Source organism: Notechis scutatus, chromosome 2 (assembly GCF_049901735.1).
Source record: "Notechis scutatus isolate UNSWTSFEM ecotype Mainland chromosome 2, rNotScu1.2, whole genome shotgun sequence".
NCBI classification, from domain to species: Eukaryota; Metazoa; Chordata; class Lepidosauria; order Squamata; family Elapidae; genus Notechis; species Notechis scutatus.
The window spans coordinates 197,187,936-197,206,202 of NC_142010.1; the positions used below are offsets into that span (position 1 = coordinate 197,187,936).

The 18,267-nt window shown below is 42.8% G+C and overlaps 2 protein-coding genes across 2 annotated transcripts in view; both read right to left on the reverse strand.

Annotated features, from left to right (window-relative positions):
• Positions 1-18,267, reverse strand: part of RIC1 (RIC1 partner of RAB6A GEF complex) — a 60,109-nt gene that overhangs the window by 28,857 nt on the left and 12,985 nt on the right. Inside the window, exon 3 of the mRNA XM_026675940.2 lies at positions 8,506-8,582. Coding sequence (XP_026531725.1) covers positions 8,506-8,582 — 77 coding nt within the window. The remainder of the gene's footprint in view (positions 1-8,505; positions 8,583-18,267) is intronic.
• LOC148132460 (uncharacterized) lies at positions 13,824-16,809 on the reverse strand. The gene is given in 6 exon segments (XM_087953941.1): positions 13,824-14,976; positions 14,978-15,100; positions 15,102-15,351; positions 15,354-15,615; positions 15,804-16,134; positions 16,250-16,809. Coding segments are annotated over 6 exon segments (2,679 nt in total).

Here is an 18,267-nt window from a genome sequence, read left to right on the forward strand (position 1 = left end):
CCGGCGGAATTCTTCATGGGTCTGTTATTGATAGATCCCTGAGATCCGTGGACCACAGACGTCTGGGCCAGTATGGTGCACCAACAATAGTTCCGCTTTCTCTTCTAGAAGCTTCTGGACCACCTTTGGAATCAGTGGAAGTGCAGGGAAGGCATACAGGAGACCTCGAGGCCAGCGACAGCATAGAGCGTTGATTCCCTCTGCTCCTTTCTGGAAATGAACCTTGGGAGCTGTGAGTTGAGGTCTATGATTGGTTGGCTGTACAGATGTGACATCTCCTGGAACAATCTTGGGTGCAGGCGCCACTCAGAATGGTTGACAGTGGTCCTGCTCAACCAGTCTGCCTGGGTGTTGGACTGTCCTGAGATGTGTTCCGTTTTGATGGAGATCAAGTTCCTCTCTGCCCAGCAGCACAGTCTCTATCTCTCTCATTAGCGATATTGAATGGGTGCCCCCCTGCCTGTTTATATGGGCCTTTGTGGCCATGTTGTTGGTCAGGATGAGAACATGTTGTCCCTGGATCAGACTGCCCTCCATTCCAGCCAGCTTATTCTGCAGGCCTGTTCTGTCATGGACCAACAACCCTGAGCTGTAAGGGACTGACAGTGTGCCCCCCCCATCCAAACAGACTGTTGTGATAGTCTGTCTGTGAGGGTCCTTTAAAAGGCAGCCCTTGTTGAGGACCTTTGACAGAACGGTGACCTTGGACATGGCATTGCTCCTTCCTGACTGTTGATATGGGAGCAGAAACCATTGAAGGGTACTGGCGTGGAGCCGGGCCCAGGGAACAATAGACATGCATGAGATCATTTTTCCTAATAGTTTGGATAATTGGGCCAGGGGTACTCATTTGAGAGTTCTAGCCTCTTTTGACAACTGTCTAATGCTACTCTGCCTATCCGGTGATAGGGATACCTTCCCAGCCACTGTATCAATGATGGCTCCAAGTGCAGGAGGTGAGTCAAAGGTGTCAAGTGACTCTTGGCCCAATTTATTGAAAATCCATGCTGTTGAAGAGCCTGTAGGGTGACCTGGGTATCTAGTTCAGCCTGCTGGCTGGACGATGACAAAATTAATATGTCACTGAGATAGCATTGTAGCTGGACTGGCTTACTCCTAAGATGGCCTGCTAACGCCACCAGAACCTTTGTAAAGGTCCGGGGGCTGAGTCCAGGCCAAATGGAAGAGTTATGTACTCGAAGTGGTGGTGATTATAATAAAATCTCAGGAATCTGCTATGCGTGGGTCTGATAGGAATATGTAAATACGTCTCAGTTAAGTCTATGGGCGTTAATACATCTCGTCTGATACTGAGAAGGATTGATTGCAAGGAGCTCATCTTAAATCTCCTGTAAACCAGGAAGCGATTCAGGCCTTTTAAATCTAGAATTGCTCTCCACCCTCCAAACTTTTTGGGACCACAAATAGATGTAAATAAAATCATTGCCCTTGTTGATCCGACGACACGGGTTGGATTGCGCGGATCTCCAGCAAATGCTGAATTGCAGTCTCCATAAGAGTTCTTTTGGTAGGATCCCTTGAAACAGGGCACATCATAAAAAAAAATTGGGTGTGTGGAAAGGAATTCTAGAGAGAGCCTTGATCTTATGGTCTCTCTGACCCAGGCATCTGATGTAATGGATTCCCATTGATCTGCGAATAACCTTAACCGTCCTCCTATAGGAGAGTCGGGAATGATTTTACTTGGGCCGATGAAAGGACTAGTTTCCTGCTCCATGAAAGGACCTTTTGTTCTGCCCCCCCCTCCTATTTCTGTCCCCAAAGTCAGATCTTTCTGCGTGCTGTCCTTGTCTATACCCAAAGGGCCTTTGTGATCTTTGGGAATAGGATCCTTGATAGAAGGGACAAAAGGACTGGAAAGGTCTGTTAGGCTTGCGAAAAAGGAAGGGGAGGATATTTTTCTTATTTTGAGATTCCACCAGGAGTGGATCCAAGGCAGATCCAAACAGTTTGTCCCCTTCAAAGGCGGCAGATACCAGCTTCCACTTATGTTTGCTGTCCGCTTGCCAATGTCGGAGCCAGAATAGGCATTGTGCCATGACGTGGAACGCTATGGTTCTTGATGAGAATTTTACCAAATTAAAGGTTGCATCTGCAGAGATTTCTGCAGCTGCCATCACTTTGGCTATGTCCTGATGCACCCTGGTATTTGGTGAGGGAATGGAATCTCTCAGGTGAATGAAGCGGCTGTAGCCGCCCTGATAGCCCATGCATCTGCAAAGTGAGCCCTGCGAAGAGCTAATTCTGCTCTCTAGTCCTCTGGTTTGAGAGTTTCTTCCGCTCCGCTAGGTATAGCGGAAGGAAAGGCTGGAGCTACTACTGGTTCATCTACAATGGGGACTAGTAGGGAGTTAGAGAATTCTGGTGCTAAGTTGTAGAATTTTTTGCCATACCTCATTGGATTGGGATAAGCAGCAGTAGAAGACTACTGTTTCTGAACTAATTCAGTGAACATTTGTGGGACTGGAATGACTTCTGCTTCGATGACAGGTTGTAAAAATATTAAATCATCTAACTCCTCCTGCACTGAAGGCAGTTGGGAGGCAGAGTTCTGATTGTCAAGGCGTGCAATGTTTTTTGCCTTGAACAGTAAAGACTTAAATAGATGTGGGCGGAATAGTCCCGTGAAAATAGGTTGATCAGGGGCTAATCCCTCATCGTCTGACATATCCTTCTCTAGCTGCTTTGCCTCAGACAAGGATGAATCATTATCCTGAGAGGATACTGACACAATTTGTTCTAGCTGGTCTATTTGGTTTTCCCTGCATTGAATACCCTGGTCGGGCATGTGAGCTATTGGGAAATGTGCCCCCTGGGAAGGTACCTGAAGTTGAATGGATTCTGCTCTGCTTAGACCTTGGAGATTGAAAGTAATGCTCAGGGCCTGCTTGCTGTTGCCTTGCCATGAAGGTCTGTTGCACTCCTGCTGCGATGCCTTGTTTGATAGTTTGCTCCATCCAAACTCTCATATGTGGAGGAATTTCTGGAGGAAGATATTCCTCTGTGTGACGACCAGTGGCCGTGGGGGTGAATGTAGCCTCAGGGGCCCTTCATGGTGCAAATATTACACTTTAAATGCTTGCTTGGTCTGGCAAGATGTTGTTGCACCTGGATTACATTGACAGATCCAGGGGCAGAGCTGGGATGGAGCTTGGAACAGGAGCAACTTTCAGAGGAGGCGAAAGTCAGAAGTTTCAGAAGTTTTTCTAGTGCCTTTTGACGCCTCTTGGTGTCTTTTTCAGCGGCCTTTGAACACTTTTTTGAGCCTGATGATTTACTCTTGGTTTTGGCCATGGCCCTTCTGGCTGCCGCTCTAGAGCCTGAAACAGTGGAGCCAATAGAGCTTCCAGTTTCCATTGCAACCCCTGGATACAGGAGCTGTAGAAATGTGAGGATTGACAATTAGAGACAGTTGGCACATCTCAGGAGCCTGTTCTGAAATGGGCAGGGATTCCTTAATGTACAGATAATTTGATTTAATTAAATTAAATCATATATACATATATATGTGTATATGTATATGTATGTATATGTATATGTATATATTAAACCAAATATGCCAAATAGAGGATTCACCTTGATCTGCCCAGATGTGGTAAATTTAAATTGAAATAATTCAGTATATTTTTCTGGGTCTTAACAGCTTTAGTGCACAGGCAGTCACAGGCCTGAGTGCTAGTTGCTGTTTTGCCGACTGACTTTACTGTGAGGGAACTGCCAACTTTAATGTTTTTGTTATCCAACACTATTGTATATGATAAAGGTAGTCAATAAAAATCAGATTATTTTAAGCTGTCCTTGATCAGCCTGTGATTGTTCCTACAGTGTATTATTTTATTTGAATTTCAGGCCTCTGTCTGGCTGTTATTAATGGCGCAATGACAGGGTCTCGAATTTGAGGAGGAAAATGGCGCCTGCAGTTAACCGCTTTTTTTGGCACGCAAATCCTCCCAGCCAGCTGTTAAATTAGCAGCCGCTAATCTGCTGCTTTTGCTTCGCCAGAGGGGAAGCTCTTACGCTTCTCCCCTGAGATCAGGTGAATTCCTTGGGAATAAAGCTTCTCTCTATATATATAATCTCTGCTTATCACACCGTTGCTGTCCTCAGTAAGGGAATAAAGAGCTCCGACAGCCAGTAGGTTGTTAACTTCAGTGTCGGCAGCTTCTCTAGATCTACTTCTGAAGCTTCTCGCGATTTGCACTAATTGCAGAGTCTTTTCTGTAGAATTTTACGAGCTCTGCCAACCAGCTGATTTTAACTGCCTCGGCTGTTTCTTAGAGGCTGTAATGGCAACCTGAGGGAAAACTGTTTCGGTGCTGGCTTGAGCGCACTTGGAGCGCCGTGGAGGCCTTCACTGATGTTAAAAAAGCTCCGACAGCCAGCTGATGTTAATTGTGATGTCAGGAGCTATATTTGCTATTTTTAAGGTCACGTCCGTCTTTTTGCAGCCAGAAGCTGCTATCTGACCTTTTTTGTTATTTCTGCTCACTTTCAGAAAATCCATCCAAGAGAAAAATGCCCTTCTCGAACGAAGGCTGAGCAAAAAAATGGGGATACTAAGGAGGAGCCTCAAGGAGGAGTGTCCTCAGAAATTAGCTCAGCCTATTGGACGAGAGACAGAAGCACCCCCCATGCCTGAATGCTCTGAACAGCTCATCTGGAGAACCACTGCCTTATATTAAATTCACTTAAATTTAAAACATTCTATTTAAGTTTTAAGAAAAAATAAATCTCAAATATCTAACATAATTTGATACTGTTTTGCAGAAGATGCCAAAATCTAATTGTTTTTCTTTTCAGTCTAGGGGAATCAAGCCAGAATTCAATCCCATGCAATGCTAAATCATTTAACACAAATGGCTCCCCATTACTCTCTTTTCTTTATTGATTTCCACTAAAAAAGTTGAAAGATATAGAATGATCACACCCCTTTAAAATACTCAGACACACAAAATAGCCTTGTGAACTTATTTTAGTGCTTCAATAGCTTTGACCTTTAAACTCTGAATGTAAGTTGGTGACAGAAGCAGGAAAGAATGTTTCATCTATGTTGCAACATCAACAAGAGCTATATTTCTGCAGTCTCTTATCATAGATGTCTAAAAATTAGGAGAAATGAAAAGGAAGATCACCTAAAGAACACATGAATGACAGAAAGCAAAAGCAACAACAACAAATGATTCTATAATATATGCTTTATATGCATATATTATATAGAAATTATAATTGTATTACAATGAGATATGAGGGATTGTCAGCAAAAATGTTTTATAATATTCTTAGAAATTTTATTTATCTATCAAGCCTAAGAGCATTTCTGAACTATATCTGTATCTCTCTTTCTATCATAAGTATATTTCATGTATAGCCTTTCCAAACAATTAAATTATTGTCCTAGATTATTGTCATTTTTCCATAACAGATTTACAAGTTTTTTCCCAATATTGACAGAGTATTATTGCTAGAAGCAGTAGTGATGAGAAGAGTTTCTGAAGATAAGTACAGTTTTAATCAAAAACAAAGTATTTAAGTTTTGGCTAAAAGCTAACAATTTTTCAAAAATCACAGGACACAATTTGTTATTAGGAGAAGGAATATTCTCACATTATTTATGGTAGCTCACTTCCCTGAAAATTAGCTAATCTCTTATTAACACAGTGAAAAATTTAATAGAATTCTGTTTATTAACATGAAGTAACCACAAAATGGTCAAAACACAATTGCAGATTGTTATTAAATGAGATTGATTTTTAATGCAGATTGATTTCTAAAATGTTATTGTCCTTATTGTTTATATACAATTTAAGGAACCAAGCAGGGGTGGGATACGACAGGGTTAACTACCGGTTGGGGATTTACGAGGTTCAGTGATTTATGATGTGCTTCCCTGCTGAGAGCCTGTAAATCGTCATCAGCACGCTGCATGCAGAGAAGCAGCCTTTGAAATAGCCCTCTTTTCTTGCCTTTTTAACTGCAGCTGTGCCTTGTTCGGCAGCTGAAGTTGAAAAATCAGGAAATAAAGATCAGGTAAGAGGCCAGGTGGGCGGGTGGGCAAAAACATCAGCAGACATAGAACCGGTTCTATGTCTCCTAATCTTCAGAGCTACTGGTTCTACAGAGGTGGACAGAACCGGTAGAAGTCCACCCCTGGAACCAAGTGGTAAATATCAAAATGTTCAACTAAGATTAAATTATAAGGATGCTGAAGAGTTCACTGCTTCACAAACAGTTATGCAAAACTCTTAAATCTTCAATTTCAACCACAGACCATCCCTGGGACAGCATGATCCTGGGAGAAGTTTAGTCTGATCTGGAAGAATTACAGAATGTTCCGAAGTTCTCCAGAAAGTACTATTCCCAAACTGGGAGTTCTGTATATCTCCATTTCAATTAATTTGCCTTAGATGCAGCTAATTCAAGATGGTGGCTTGGTATCATTTCTATGCCATCAAGATCATTATAGCTTTGAAAGCGAAGCTTTATTACAATGTGTATAGCACAAAGCAGTTTGGCCATTAAGACAACTGTATTATACAGTATATGTATTCTTCAGGACCAGGAACTGTATTCTGCTGATATATCACTATTAATTTGCAGCACACCTTTAAGGGTTTTTTTGTCTTCCTACTCCACCACCACCAGTGCTAATAGAAACTTGTGATTGAAAGGCCTTTAAGCAGTATTATACAAACAAATACCTGATGATTTAAGATGCCATACTCTTTAATTTGAAATAGATGTGCTTCATTCTACATATGCTATTCTTCAATTTAATGGACCCAAGATTTGGGTGCAGGTGAAACTATTACATCTAATAGGCTGCAATCTAACCAGTTTGGTCCAACTTGTAAGAAACAATTGTTAATTCCACCCACCCAGATATTAGCACAGCTTAGTCAAACCTCACATGTTTTCTGCCAGACCAGGGAAAGCGAAAGGCCCAGAGCATGTCTGAGCAAGTAGAGGCCACATCTGCAACAGTATCATAGTTCAGAATTTCCAGACAGTCAGAATAAGAAAAAAAAATGAAGTTAAACACCAAATGATGAACATATTTTCTCTTCTATTGGTACTAATGAAAAACATAGTTTCTACTGATACTTTTTAAAAAGAATGCTGTTATACTTAGGGATTATGGATAATGCATACCTATTGAAGTCAGAAGGACTGTAGGTAGAAAGCTGTGTTACATCACCATTTCTAAGCAGATGTGTGACTAGTGAATTTAGAATTTCAGTTGAGCTAAACTATTAGACCCTAAAGGGATGGACAGACACAGACACACATACAAGCCCTTTTATGACTTGTGGACTTTAACTTCCAGAATTCATGAGCCAGCCTTGCTGGGACTTGAAGTCCACAAGTCATAAAAGGACATAGTTCCCCACCTCTGCTTTAAAGTATCTTACTTATCTAACTGGGTATATATCAACAAGGATTTAAAAATGGGGTAGGAGTTAAATGAAGAACAAATAATTCTTTCTAATCATTTATATTTCCACTATTCTTATTCAATAGGAATATCATGCTGTTTCTCCTTATGCCTTCAGTTATTTGAAGAAAAGAAGTGCAATCAGGTTCTCTCTCCTTTCATTATTAAGAAATGTTATCCAGATGAAAGGAAATTCTTTATATGGAACAATTTTTTCTGTTAAATCTCACTTTCCCAAACCACTTCATTTTCCAAAGGCTCTCATTTAATTTTAGTTAAATTGTATTATTTAGGACAAATTCCTGCCTTCATGGCATCAAGATGACAAAAGTCAATCCTATGTGATATTTTTTTTCATTGTACTGCAGTTTGAGAACATCACCGTATTGGCATTGTTATTTGTTGCGTTTTTTAAAATAATACAGTTGTTTTGAAGAAGCATTGCTGTGTTATGTTAACTTTTAACATTTTTCAGTTTGAAGGGTTAATATGACAATTGTTAGGGTACCTAGATGTTAGTTAATTTGCATAACACTTAATACACTGAATAACAAACCACTGCCAACAACAAACCACTGCCAATACACTGAACCAACAAACCACTTCTAACTAATCACTGCCAACTACAGAATATGCCTGAAATCTGTCCATCCTTTCTCTAGACTACTGATCCTGATATGTATTGTTTCTTATTTACACTTATTAAGTAGAATTTCCAAGCTCCTGCTGTTAAAACACAATTTTAAAATTTCAAATTATGGAGTAAAAAGTACAAAAGAATTGACAAATATACTGTATACATTACTAATAAGGCCATATTTTTATGTCATACAAAAAGCAAATTTCTTTTTCTTTCCCCATATTTTCCCTTATGAATAGTTTTCTGGATCAAAAATTATATTTTCAGCAAAATGTTAAAAGTACCGAAACAGATCAGAGAGGGAGGGGAAGGAAAATAAAGGGAAATTCCTATTGTGTAACTAGAAATTTGTTCCGGTGGTACATGTAGCTCTGTACAGTGGAACAAATAAAAGATTTACAGCAAAACTTACTTGGGATAGACTGGCTCATACAGGTATTTGTCTCTTACAGAAAGAAGATTGAAAAATAATATGTATCCATTTGCAGTCTGAAAGATAAGATAGACAAAATTTAAAAATGCATAATTTAAACTTTTAAGGAAAATCAGAGTTGTCAGTAATTTAAACTCCATATATTTAAAACATTTGGAATGTTATACTCAAGGGAAAAATGAAAACAGGTAGTCCTCAGCTACAACCATTTTTTCTGTGGCCATTTGAAATTATGGTAGCACTGAATAAAGAAACTTATGATTCATGCCCCAAATTACAGCCATTGCAATGCTCCCATGTAACCCTATGGTTATGTGTTCATAATTCAGGCCCTTGGTGGTTCACCCAAACTTATAAACGCAGAGGCTCTTCAATTCCCCCCACCGCCTATCTTCTCCTGATCTCTACAAATGTTCCCTGAGCTAATGGCACTCTCCCATTGGATGAAATTACCTCCAGCTTCCCCCATTGGCTGACATTCTTATTTGTATCTCCCTATTGGACCAGGCTGAGGAGCCACATGTACTAAAGCGTTTACTGGAAAAGCTGAGGGACCAAGCCCAGAATGGCTTGATTGGTATGGGTACTCACTTAATGACCCACAGTTCTCAGTTAATGATTACAATGGGAAGCAACAGAACTGCTGTCGTAAGTGTGATCATGTAACGTCTCACTGTATGACCACACCAACTGATAACAGAAGTCCCAGTGCCAATTATGATCATAACTCAAGGTCTATTTGTAACTCAAATAAAATCAAATTTTATTCATTGATCAGCATAAATCAAGCACATTCTTTCTTGTAATACTGTTGAATATGAGAATATACACATACACACACACAGAGAGAGAGAGAGAGAGAGACACACACACACAACTAATTTAGTTTGCTACCCATATACTTAACCCTAAACTCCTATGGAATTTATTAATTTTGCCCAATATTCAAATAATCTTAATTGTGACTTAATGGGGAGTAATCATTTGTTTTTTAATGAAAAGATAGGTTTTCATTATTTTCTCTATTTACATTTATGAATTTTTTAAAAAAAATATTAGATCATACAGTCTTGCTTCCAAGTCATCCATAATACATATTTATAAACAAACTTGATAAAGAACATTATCTGTTTTTATTTTTACTCAGAAGATACTTTTTGTCTCCGACATATTGAAGCTTTATATTTCAGCCAAATTAATAGCAGGAAAAAAGTTTAAGAAAACCTTAAGACAAAAGATACTTAAAAGGCAGAGTTTATATTTTGAGAGAAAGAACACAATATCACAGTTCAAACACCTGATTGTTTACATTTTCATTCTTTAGTTTCAGTATATTGTTTTATTCATTTAATCCTAACCTCCCCATTTGATGGGTAACTGCCCACAATACTAATAAGCATTTTCCCCCAAATTAAACTAAATTGGACTCTAAATCAAAAGCAGACACTTAAAAGAATGTTAACTAGATTCCTTTTTAAAAATAGTTTAATATATTTCTCAAAGACAGAAAGAGAAAAAAAAAGGTTTCAGATTTCTTTCCAAGCATGGTTTTCTGTTTTTCAGTTAAGAATATGATGGAGAAGGAAAGCATATTTCCACAGCTGCTCCACCTACTGATATTTTCTTCAATATTTGAAGTAAAACTATTATAAATCTAAAGACAGACAGAAGTGTTTATATAAGTATATATTACAATTTCCAGATTGTTATAATTAAATTCAGTGTTTGAAAGAAACAAAAGGAACAAGATAGCACTGTCTATTTAATCTTGCATTCTTTACTATTATCTGTCTTTAAATAATTTATTCATTTGCTAAGTCACGCTACAAGAAAGTGTAAGACAACACTATGCAGTAGAAGTATCAACCTGACATCAGCATAGATGCACATTCTTGAGTTCCATTTGCCATACAAATTAATAATGTTACAAGGCTCAGTTCGGTATATACTGACATGAAAAAAGGCTGAATGTGACATATTTAACCTACATTTTTCTGTAACAATTATGACTCCAACTTGTTATTATTTTATATTCAGTTGTACACTTTTAAGAAGCTACCATTAACTTTCATTGGAATTTGTATTAGTAAACAGATATAGGTTTAAATATAGATTCTTCTAAAAATAGGAATTATCATTATGGAAAGCTACAGCAGCCCAGAAGAATGATCACGTTTTTTTAAGCAACCCAAACCCAATCTTGCCAGGTCTGGATTAAAAGATCCAGGCTATCATGTAAGAAAAACTGAAGTCTTGTAAGGTTTGGGATATCAATCTTCCAATATTTCAAAGATATATTTTGAATGAAGCTAAATGCCTGTTACCTGGCTTCCTTTTCCCCACAAGAAATCACATGGATAATGCAGATTTTAATTGCAGATTTGATGGAAGGAAGTTAAGAACAGTTATAAATTTATACTACTTCATTTTGAAATGGAATGCAGAAGTGAGAAATGGTTTTCTTTCTCCCCTATTCCTTCACTAGTAAATATTGTGCTATTATAATTTTAAAATGTGATATTGTTTATGATATGAGCCATGGTGGCACAATGGTTAGAATGCAATATTGTAGGTACCGTATTTGCCGGCGTATAAGACGACCCGGCGTATAAGACGACCCCCCACCACCACGGAAACGCCCTCCAGAAATCCCGGGGCTGCAGCGGCAGGGCAGAGTGCCAGGGGCCGTGGGAAGAGCAGGAAGGCTGCAGCCTCGGGCGGAGCGAGGCGGCGGGATGAAGCGGAAGCGGCGCGGGGATCCAGGAAGCCAGAGGCGCGCTGCGCAAATCCAACAAGCATCCGAAGCCGGCAGTGGATATACGGCGTATAAGCGCACCCCCACTTGGAGGCATGTTTTTCGGGGCAAAAAGTCGTCTTATACGCCGGCAAATACGGTAACTCGGCCCATGGCAGGAGTTCGATCCTGATGGGGGGCTTGAGGTTGACTCAGCCTTCCATCCTTCTGAGGTCAGTAAAACGAGGACCCAAATTGTCAGAGGCAATATGTTGACTCTGTAAACCACTTAGACAGTGCTCTAAAGCACTATGAAGGAGTATATAAGTCTAAGTACTATTGCTATATTGATATTATGTAATATTATTTTGACCACAAATCCAAAGCAAAGCAGATTACAGCTTCAGTGCTGTATGTGGTTGGAAATCTGATTCTTCAGATTCCCTTAATGTCAAATCATTTTTTTTTTCTGAGCAAGGTTCAAGCTACATGCTGCACTATGTTGAAACTTCCAGATAATAATTTAGCTTGGTCAAACAATAAACTTTAGTCAGAGTGTTTTTCAAAAAGAATAAAAAAAACTGTGCCTTCCCTTCATATTTGTGTATTATTGAAAGATAATGCAAATAATAATAACTGATTGCTCCAATACTTCAAGTCTTGATAGAGAAAACATATAATTACATCATGTTTCAGCACTGGACCTTGCTCCTCTTTGCTTTCCAATAATTAAAATGAGTTAATTTTAATATCATTGAAACAAATTGCTATGATACTTAACGACTATTTTGTCAAGTTCCATCAGTGTTTCAAACTATATGCATAAGCTCACAACATTATAACCTTTATCACACCAGATTCATCAGTGTTCTTCATTTATTTTTAAATATGTTAATGCTGACTGGAATACTGCTATTTAAAAAATGGGCGTTGGTACTTACCTGACACGCCATTTCTCTTTGAGCTGCGAGGAGCATCCAGAAGTGGGTGGTGCTTCAGTCTCTGCATTCATAGGCTGAGCTTGATTTTGAGGAACGCTCCTCCTCCTTCCACGTGTCTCCTCCATAGCGTTCCCCAGTTTTGCGAAGACGAGAGGAAAAAAATTCGTGCTCTCATCCTAACTAACTAATTGGCCGAAACAAGACCCCACCAGACGGTGAAATTTGGGTGGGGCTGGATGCTCCTCGCAGCTCAAAGAGAAAGGGCGTGTCAGGTAAGCCCATTCTCCTTAGAGCTGCTCGGAGCATCCAGAAGTGGGACATACCAAAACTGGGCCTGTCCTACGGGAGGGGCATCGTCTGGTCTGCAGCCACCTCGGGTTCTCTAAAAACCTTCTGTAGAACCCTTCTACCAAAGGAAGCCTCAGCTGAGGCAAACACATCGATCTTGTAGTGCCTGATAAAAGGTGACGGGGAGGCCCACGTCGCCGCCCGGCAGATTTCGTTTATTGGTGCCTGGGTGGCCCAGGCTGCCAAAGTTGCCGCACTCCTGGTGGAATGAGCAGTGATACCTCTGGGTACCTGCAAGGCCTGTGACTGGTATGACCTGGCTATTGCCGCCCTTATCCAATGGCCTATGGTGGACAGTGATACCTTGTGCCCCTGCGTCTTGGGTTGAAAGGAAAGAAACAAGGCCTCTGACTTTAGGAAGGACTCTGTGCGCTTGATGTAAACGCACAGGGCGTGTCTGACATCCAGTGTGTGCCATTGCCTTTCCCTTTCCTGAGATGGCTTGGGGCAAAAATTTGGAAGGATAAGTTCCTGAGCTCTGTGGAAAACCGAATTGACTTTGGGCAAAAAGGTAGGATCAGGCCGGAGGACCACTCAATCAGTGTGAAATACACAGAGGTCCTTTCTAATGGATAGGGCTGCAATCTCCGATATCCTACAGGCTGATGTGATCGCTACAAGGAAGACTACCTTGTATGTTAAAAACTGTAGAGATGCTTCCCTTAATGGCTCAAAAGGGGGTTTTGTGAGTGAGATAAGGACTCTGTTAAGGTCCCAGGTTGGGTACCGGTGTAGAGTTGGAGGGTGTAAATTGGTGGCCCCTCTAAGAAAAGCCTGAATACAGGGGTGATGAGAAAGGGAATCAGCTCCTTCATAGGAGATGACGGTTGATAAGGCTGCTACCTGTCATTTTAATGTATTAGGGGACAACCCTTTACTGAGTCCCTCCTGCAGGAAGTCTAATATTTGAGCAATGGAAGGGGAAACGGGGTCAATTTGGAGCTTGTCACACTATCTACAAAAAATGGACCATGTGGCGTTGTAGATTCTTATAGTTGAGGGTCGTCTGGCTGCTAGTATAGTGTCAATGACCCTGCTAGATAGGTTTTCCCTCTTCAGGCGGTCCCGCTCAACCTCCAGACGGTTAGTTGGAGCCATTGGGGGTCTGGGTGGAGAAGTGGTCCTTGAGACAGAGATCCTGTCTGATGGGATCCTCCAGGGTGGGGCCACTGAGAGACTGCGGAGGTCCGCAAACCAAGGACGTCTGGGCCAATAAGGTGCTACGAGGAGCAGTTCCGCTTTCTCGTGAAGAACCTTTTGGATGACCCTGGGCATCAGCGCTGGGGGGGGAATGCATATAGTAGCCCTGTGGGCCAAGGGCAATGTAAGGCGTTGTAATTCTCCGCCCCTTGGGATGGGAACCTTGAAGAGAATCTTGGGAGCTGGGCATTGAGGGGGGAGGCAAACAGGTCCACTACCGGTTGCCCGAAGATGGATGCCGCCTCCTTGAACAGTGATGGGTGGAGGCGCCACTCCGACTGGTCTAGGGTAGCCCTGCTCAGCCAGTCTGCTTGGATGTTTGATAGTCCCGAGATGTGTTCTGCCCTGATGGAAAGGAGGTTGGATTCCGCCCAACAGCAGAGGCGCTTGGCCTCCCTCATCAAACGTAATGATTGTGTGCCCCCTTGCTTGTTGATGTGTGCTTTGGCCATCACATTGTCTGTGAGAATGAGGATGTGGTGGCCGCGTACCTGAGGGAGGAAGCTGCGAAGGGCCAGGTGCACGGCGTGAAGTTCCAGCCAGTTTATGTTGCATAATCGCTCTGTCGCTGACCATCTGCCCTGTGATGTGATGGACTGAACATGAGCGCCCCATCCGAACAGACTGGCATCTGTGGTGACGGTGAGTCTTTGGGGCTCCTTGAGGGGGCAGCCCTTGTTGATGGACGCTTTGCTCCACCAAAGGAGGGACGTGAGGACCTTTGGTGGAACCCTGACCTTGAGTTTTGAGTTGCTTGTGCCGGATCTCTGGTATGGAAGCAGGAACCACTGGAGGGATCTGGTGTGTAGACGGGCCCAGGGAATAATGGAAATACATGAAATCATTTTTCCCAGTAATTGAGATAATTCCAGAAGGGGAACCCTCCTGAGGCGCCTGACGGTTCTAACGGATTTCTGGATACTGAGAAGCCTATCCGAAGATAGGAACACCTTCCCTTTCAGGGTGTCAATCACCGTCCCCAGATGGGTTATTCTGGTGGAAGGGGATAATTGGCTCTTCTTCCAATTGATAAGAAACCCATGCTCCTGGAGAAAGGCTAGGGTAACCTGGGTGTCCCTCACAGCTTGATATTTAGAGTAGGATAGGATGAGGATGTCATCCAAGTAACAGTGAAGACGCACCGGGAGGGTCCTGAGGTGGGCCGCCAGTGCAGCTAGAACCTTGGTAAAGGTTCTAGGGGCGGAGGCTAAACCAAATGGAAGAGCCACGTTGGAAGTGGTGGTTATTATAGCAAAAGCGAAGAAATTTGTGATGGGAAGGCCGGATGGCGATGTGTAGATATGCCTCTGTGAGGTCTATGGATGACAACCAGTCCCCTTGTCTAGTTCCCGATAGATTGCAATGTGTGCATCTTGAACTTACAGTATACCAGATAGCGGTTAAGCCGCTTTAAGTCCAGTATCGCTCTCCATCCCACCGAGTGCTTTGGGACTACGAACAAATGGGAGTAGAAACCCCGCCCTCGTTGTGCCTGAGGAACCGGTTGGATGGCCTCTATGTCAATTAGGTGTTGGATAGCTGAATCCATGAGGTTACGCTTAGTGCGGTCCTTGGAGAGAGGACATGGCATAAAGAAATCGGGGGGGTGGACTGGAACTCGAGGGCCAGGCCAAACCTGATGGTGTCCCTGACCCAGGCGTCGGAAGTAGAGGAGTCCCACAGGTTGGCGAAGGCTTTAAGATGCCCGCCAATGGGAATGGAGTCGTATGGCCTATCTGGAGCGCCGGAAGGGCCGGCTACCTGATCCCCGAAAGGGCCTCTTGTAGCTGCTGCCCCTTCTGTTTCTGTCAGATGAATCGGCCGTCTGGGGGTTGACCCGGCCTGAAGGGAGGGGGCCTTTGAAATCTAGGGGAGAAGGGGGGCTGGTAAAAGGGCCGAAAGGGAGCTCTACGAAAGGGCTACGAGGTTCTAGGTTCTGACCTCCGGGTGAGGGAGGGAAGAAATTTTTTCTTGTTGCGACCCTCCACTAATAGGGGGTCCAAAGACGGTCCAAACAATTTATTTCCCACGATGGGAGCGGAAGCCAATTTGACCTTATTCTTAAGATCTGCCTGCCAATGTTTCAGCCAGAGCAGTCGGCGGGCTGTGATGTGTGATGAGATCGCTCTGGTGGAGAATTTAACAGTGTGATAGGTGGCATCGGCCGAGAACTCAGCTGCGGCCGTGATCTTGGCTATGTCCTGATGCGCTCTGACATTGGACGCTGGAACGTGTTGTTTAAGCTGGAGGAGCCAGCGAATGGATGAACGGGTGAAGAAAGAGGCGGCAGTGGCTGATCTGATTGCCCAGGCATCCGACTGGTGTGCTCGGCGCAAGGCCAGCTCGGCCCGCTTGTCCTCCGGCCTCAGGGCCTCCAGTGCATCACTAAGGGTGGAGGAAGAGGCTAGACCCACGATGGGCTCATCAACCTCAGGGGTACCCAATAAATTGGAAAATTCTGGGTCCATATTTTTTTAAAAAAAAATTTTCATGGGCCGACGTGGCAGGGGGCGCCACTGTAGAGGCCAACTGTTTAACCACCAGGTCAGAGAAAATGGGAGGAGTTGGGGTGATTTCGGCCTCCACTATGGGCTGCTTAAAAATGGAGTCCTCTGGACCTTCTGGAGCAAGAGGAGTGGGATCAGATGGTGACTGAGTGTTTAGGCCCGGAATATTCTTGGCCTTGAAAAGGAGGGACTTGAATAATTGTGGCTTGAATAGCCCCACAAAGGCGGGTTGGTTGGGGGTGAGACCCTCGTCCTCAGACATCTTCCCTTCTAATGGGTCTACCTCAGAGAGGGGTTCGCTGTATTGCAAAGACCTCAAGTCAAACTCCTCTTCTTCCCTGATTAGATCTAGGTCCCCTTCCTCCTCCTCCTCCTCCTCCTCCCTTACTGTAGGGGGAACCTCCCCCTGCAGGGATACCTGTCCATGGAGCGGTTCCGATCTGGGAATGGATCTTACGGATTGAGACTCGTGATCCGAGGCTGCCATGTAGTGCCCAGGGCTGGCCATTTGCTGGAGTCCAGCCGCAATGCCTTGGCGGATAGCCAGCTCCATCCAGGATCGTAATTTCTCTGGGACTTCCTCTATGAGCAATTCCTCTTGGCATAGGCCAGCAGCAGTAGGCGTGAGCCCTTCAGGAGCCCTTCTAGCCGGAGTTCCAGTAATCTGCACCTGATGACCCTGAGAGGGCAAGCTGCGCCTGGATGGTGAGGAAAAAACTGGAGGGGAGGGGGAGCAGATGTAGAGGGAGTGGAGGGTGGGAGGACTGTAGCAGGGGCCTCTTTGGAGCGTCTGCTAATCTCCTTCTCCAGGGCCCTATGGCTCCTCAGGGCATCCCTTTGGGAGGCTTTGGAGGTCTCCTTAGCCTGTCTGCGCAAGTGATGGGTCTTAGATTTAGCCTTCAGAGAAGGTCCTCTAGAAGTATTACCCTCTGCCATTTCTGTGAGAATACTAGTACTGCAGAATGTGGTATGAGTCGGATTGAAGGCGGTTGGCGCGCCCAGGGGCCAATCTATAGCAAGACTGGGAGCCCTGATAATATTTCACCCCCGTTCGTATTTTATTTTATTTTATTTATTTTATTTTATTTTATTATTTTATTTTATTTTATTTTATTTTATTTTATTCATTTTATTATTTTATTTTATTTTATTTTATTTTATTATATTTTATTTTATTTATTTTATTTTATTTTATTATTTTATTTTATTTTATTATTTTATTTTATTTTTTATTTTTTATTTTTATTTATTTATTTTATTTTATTATTTTATTTTATTTTATTTTAATTTTTATTTTTTTAAATTTATTTATTTTTATTATATTTGTATAAAGGTAACCAATTAGCCAAAAAAACAACGAATCCAATCAGCCGAAAGGAGAACGCCTGAGGCCCAGAAAGGCAGAGAAAAACTAGGGCCTTTAGCAACCTTCCTTCCCAGGCAACACTGGGCGGGGGTTGCTGCTGCAACTTCGCAGCTAACAGTGAGCTGTGGTGAAGCCAACAATTTAAACCAGAATTAATAGTCAGAACCTCAATTGCAAATGCAAGGGCAGAGGTGAAATCGCTCAGAAACAGGCCTAGGGGTCCTGTAACGTGGAGCAGAGAGCACACACAGCAAGGAAAACTGCAAACAAAATGGCGGTGGCCACGAGGAGGCTTTCAAAATGGCGGCTGCAACTATGCGAGGGCTCCGCAGATAGCTCAGTGCGGATTTCTCCTCCAAGAGCTAGCCAAGGCTCTTAATTGGAGAGAGAGAGGCAGGGAAGGGGGGGGATTAGCCCTTCCCTGCTGAAACAGTGTTCTCAGGGGGGAATAAACTAAAAACGAAGCAATCCAAACTGAAAATAAACTGCAAATTGCAAAAGGAAGGCAAAGCAGCACACAAAGAAGGCAGGGTAAGGTTTTGGGAAGGGGGGTAGTGCAAAGGCACTAATGGGTCACCCCCTTGCCACCTGTGGGGGCGCAAAAAACGCTTCCCTAGGGTGAATGGCAAACAAACAGACCACTTG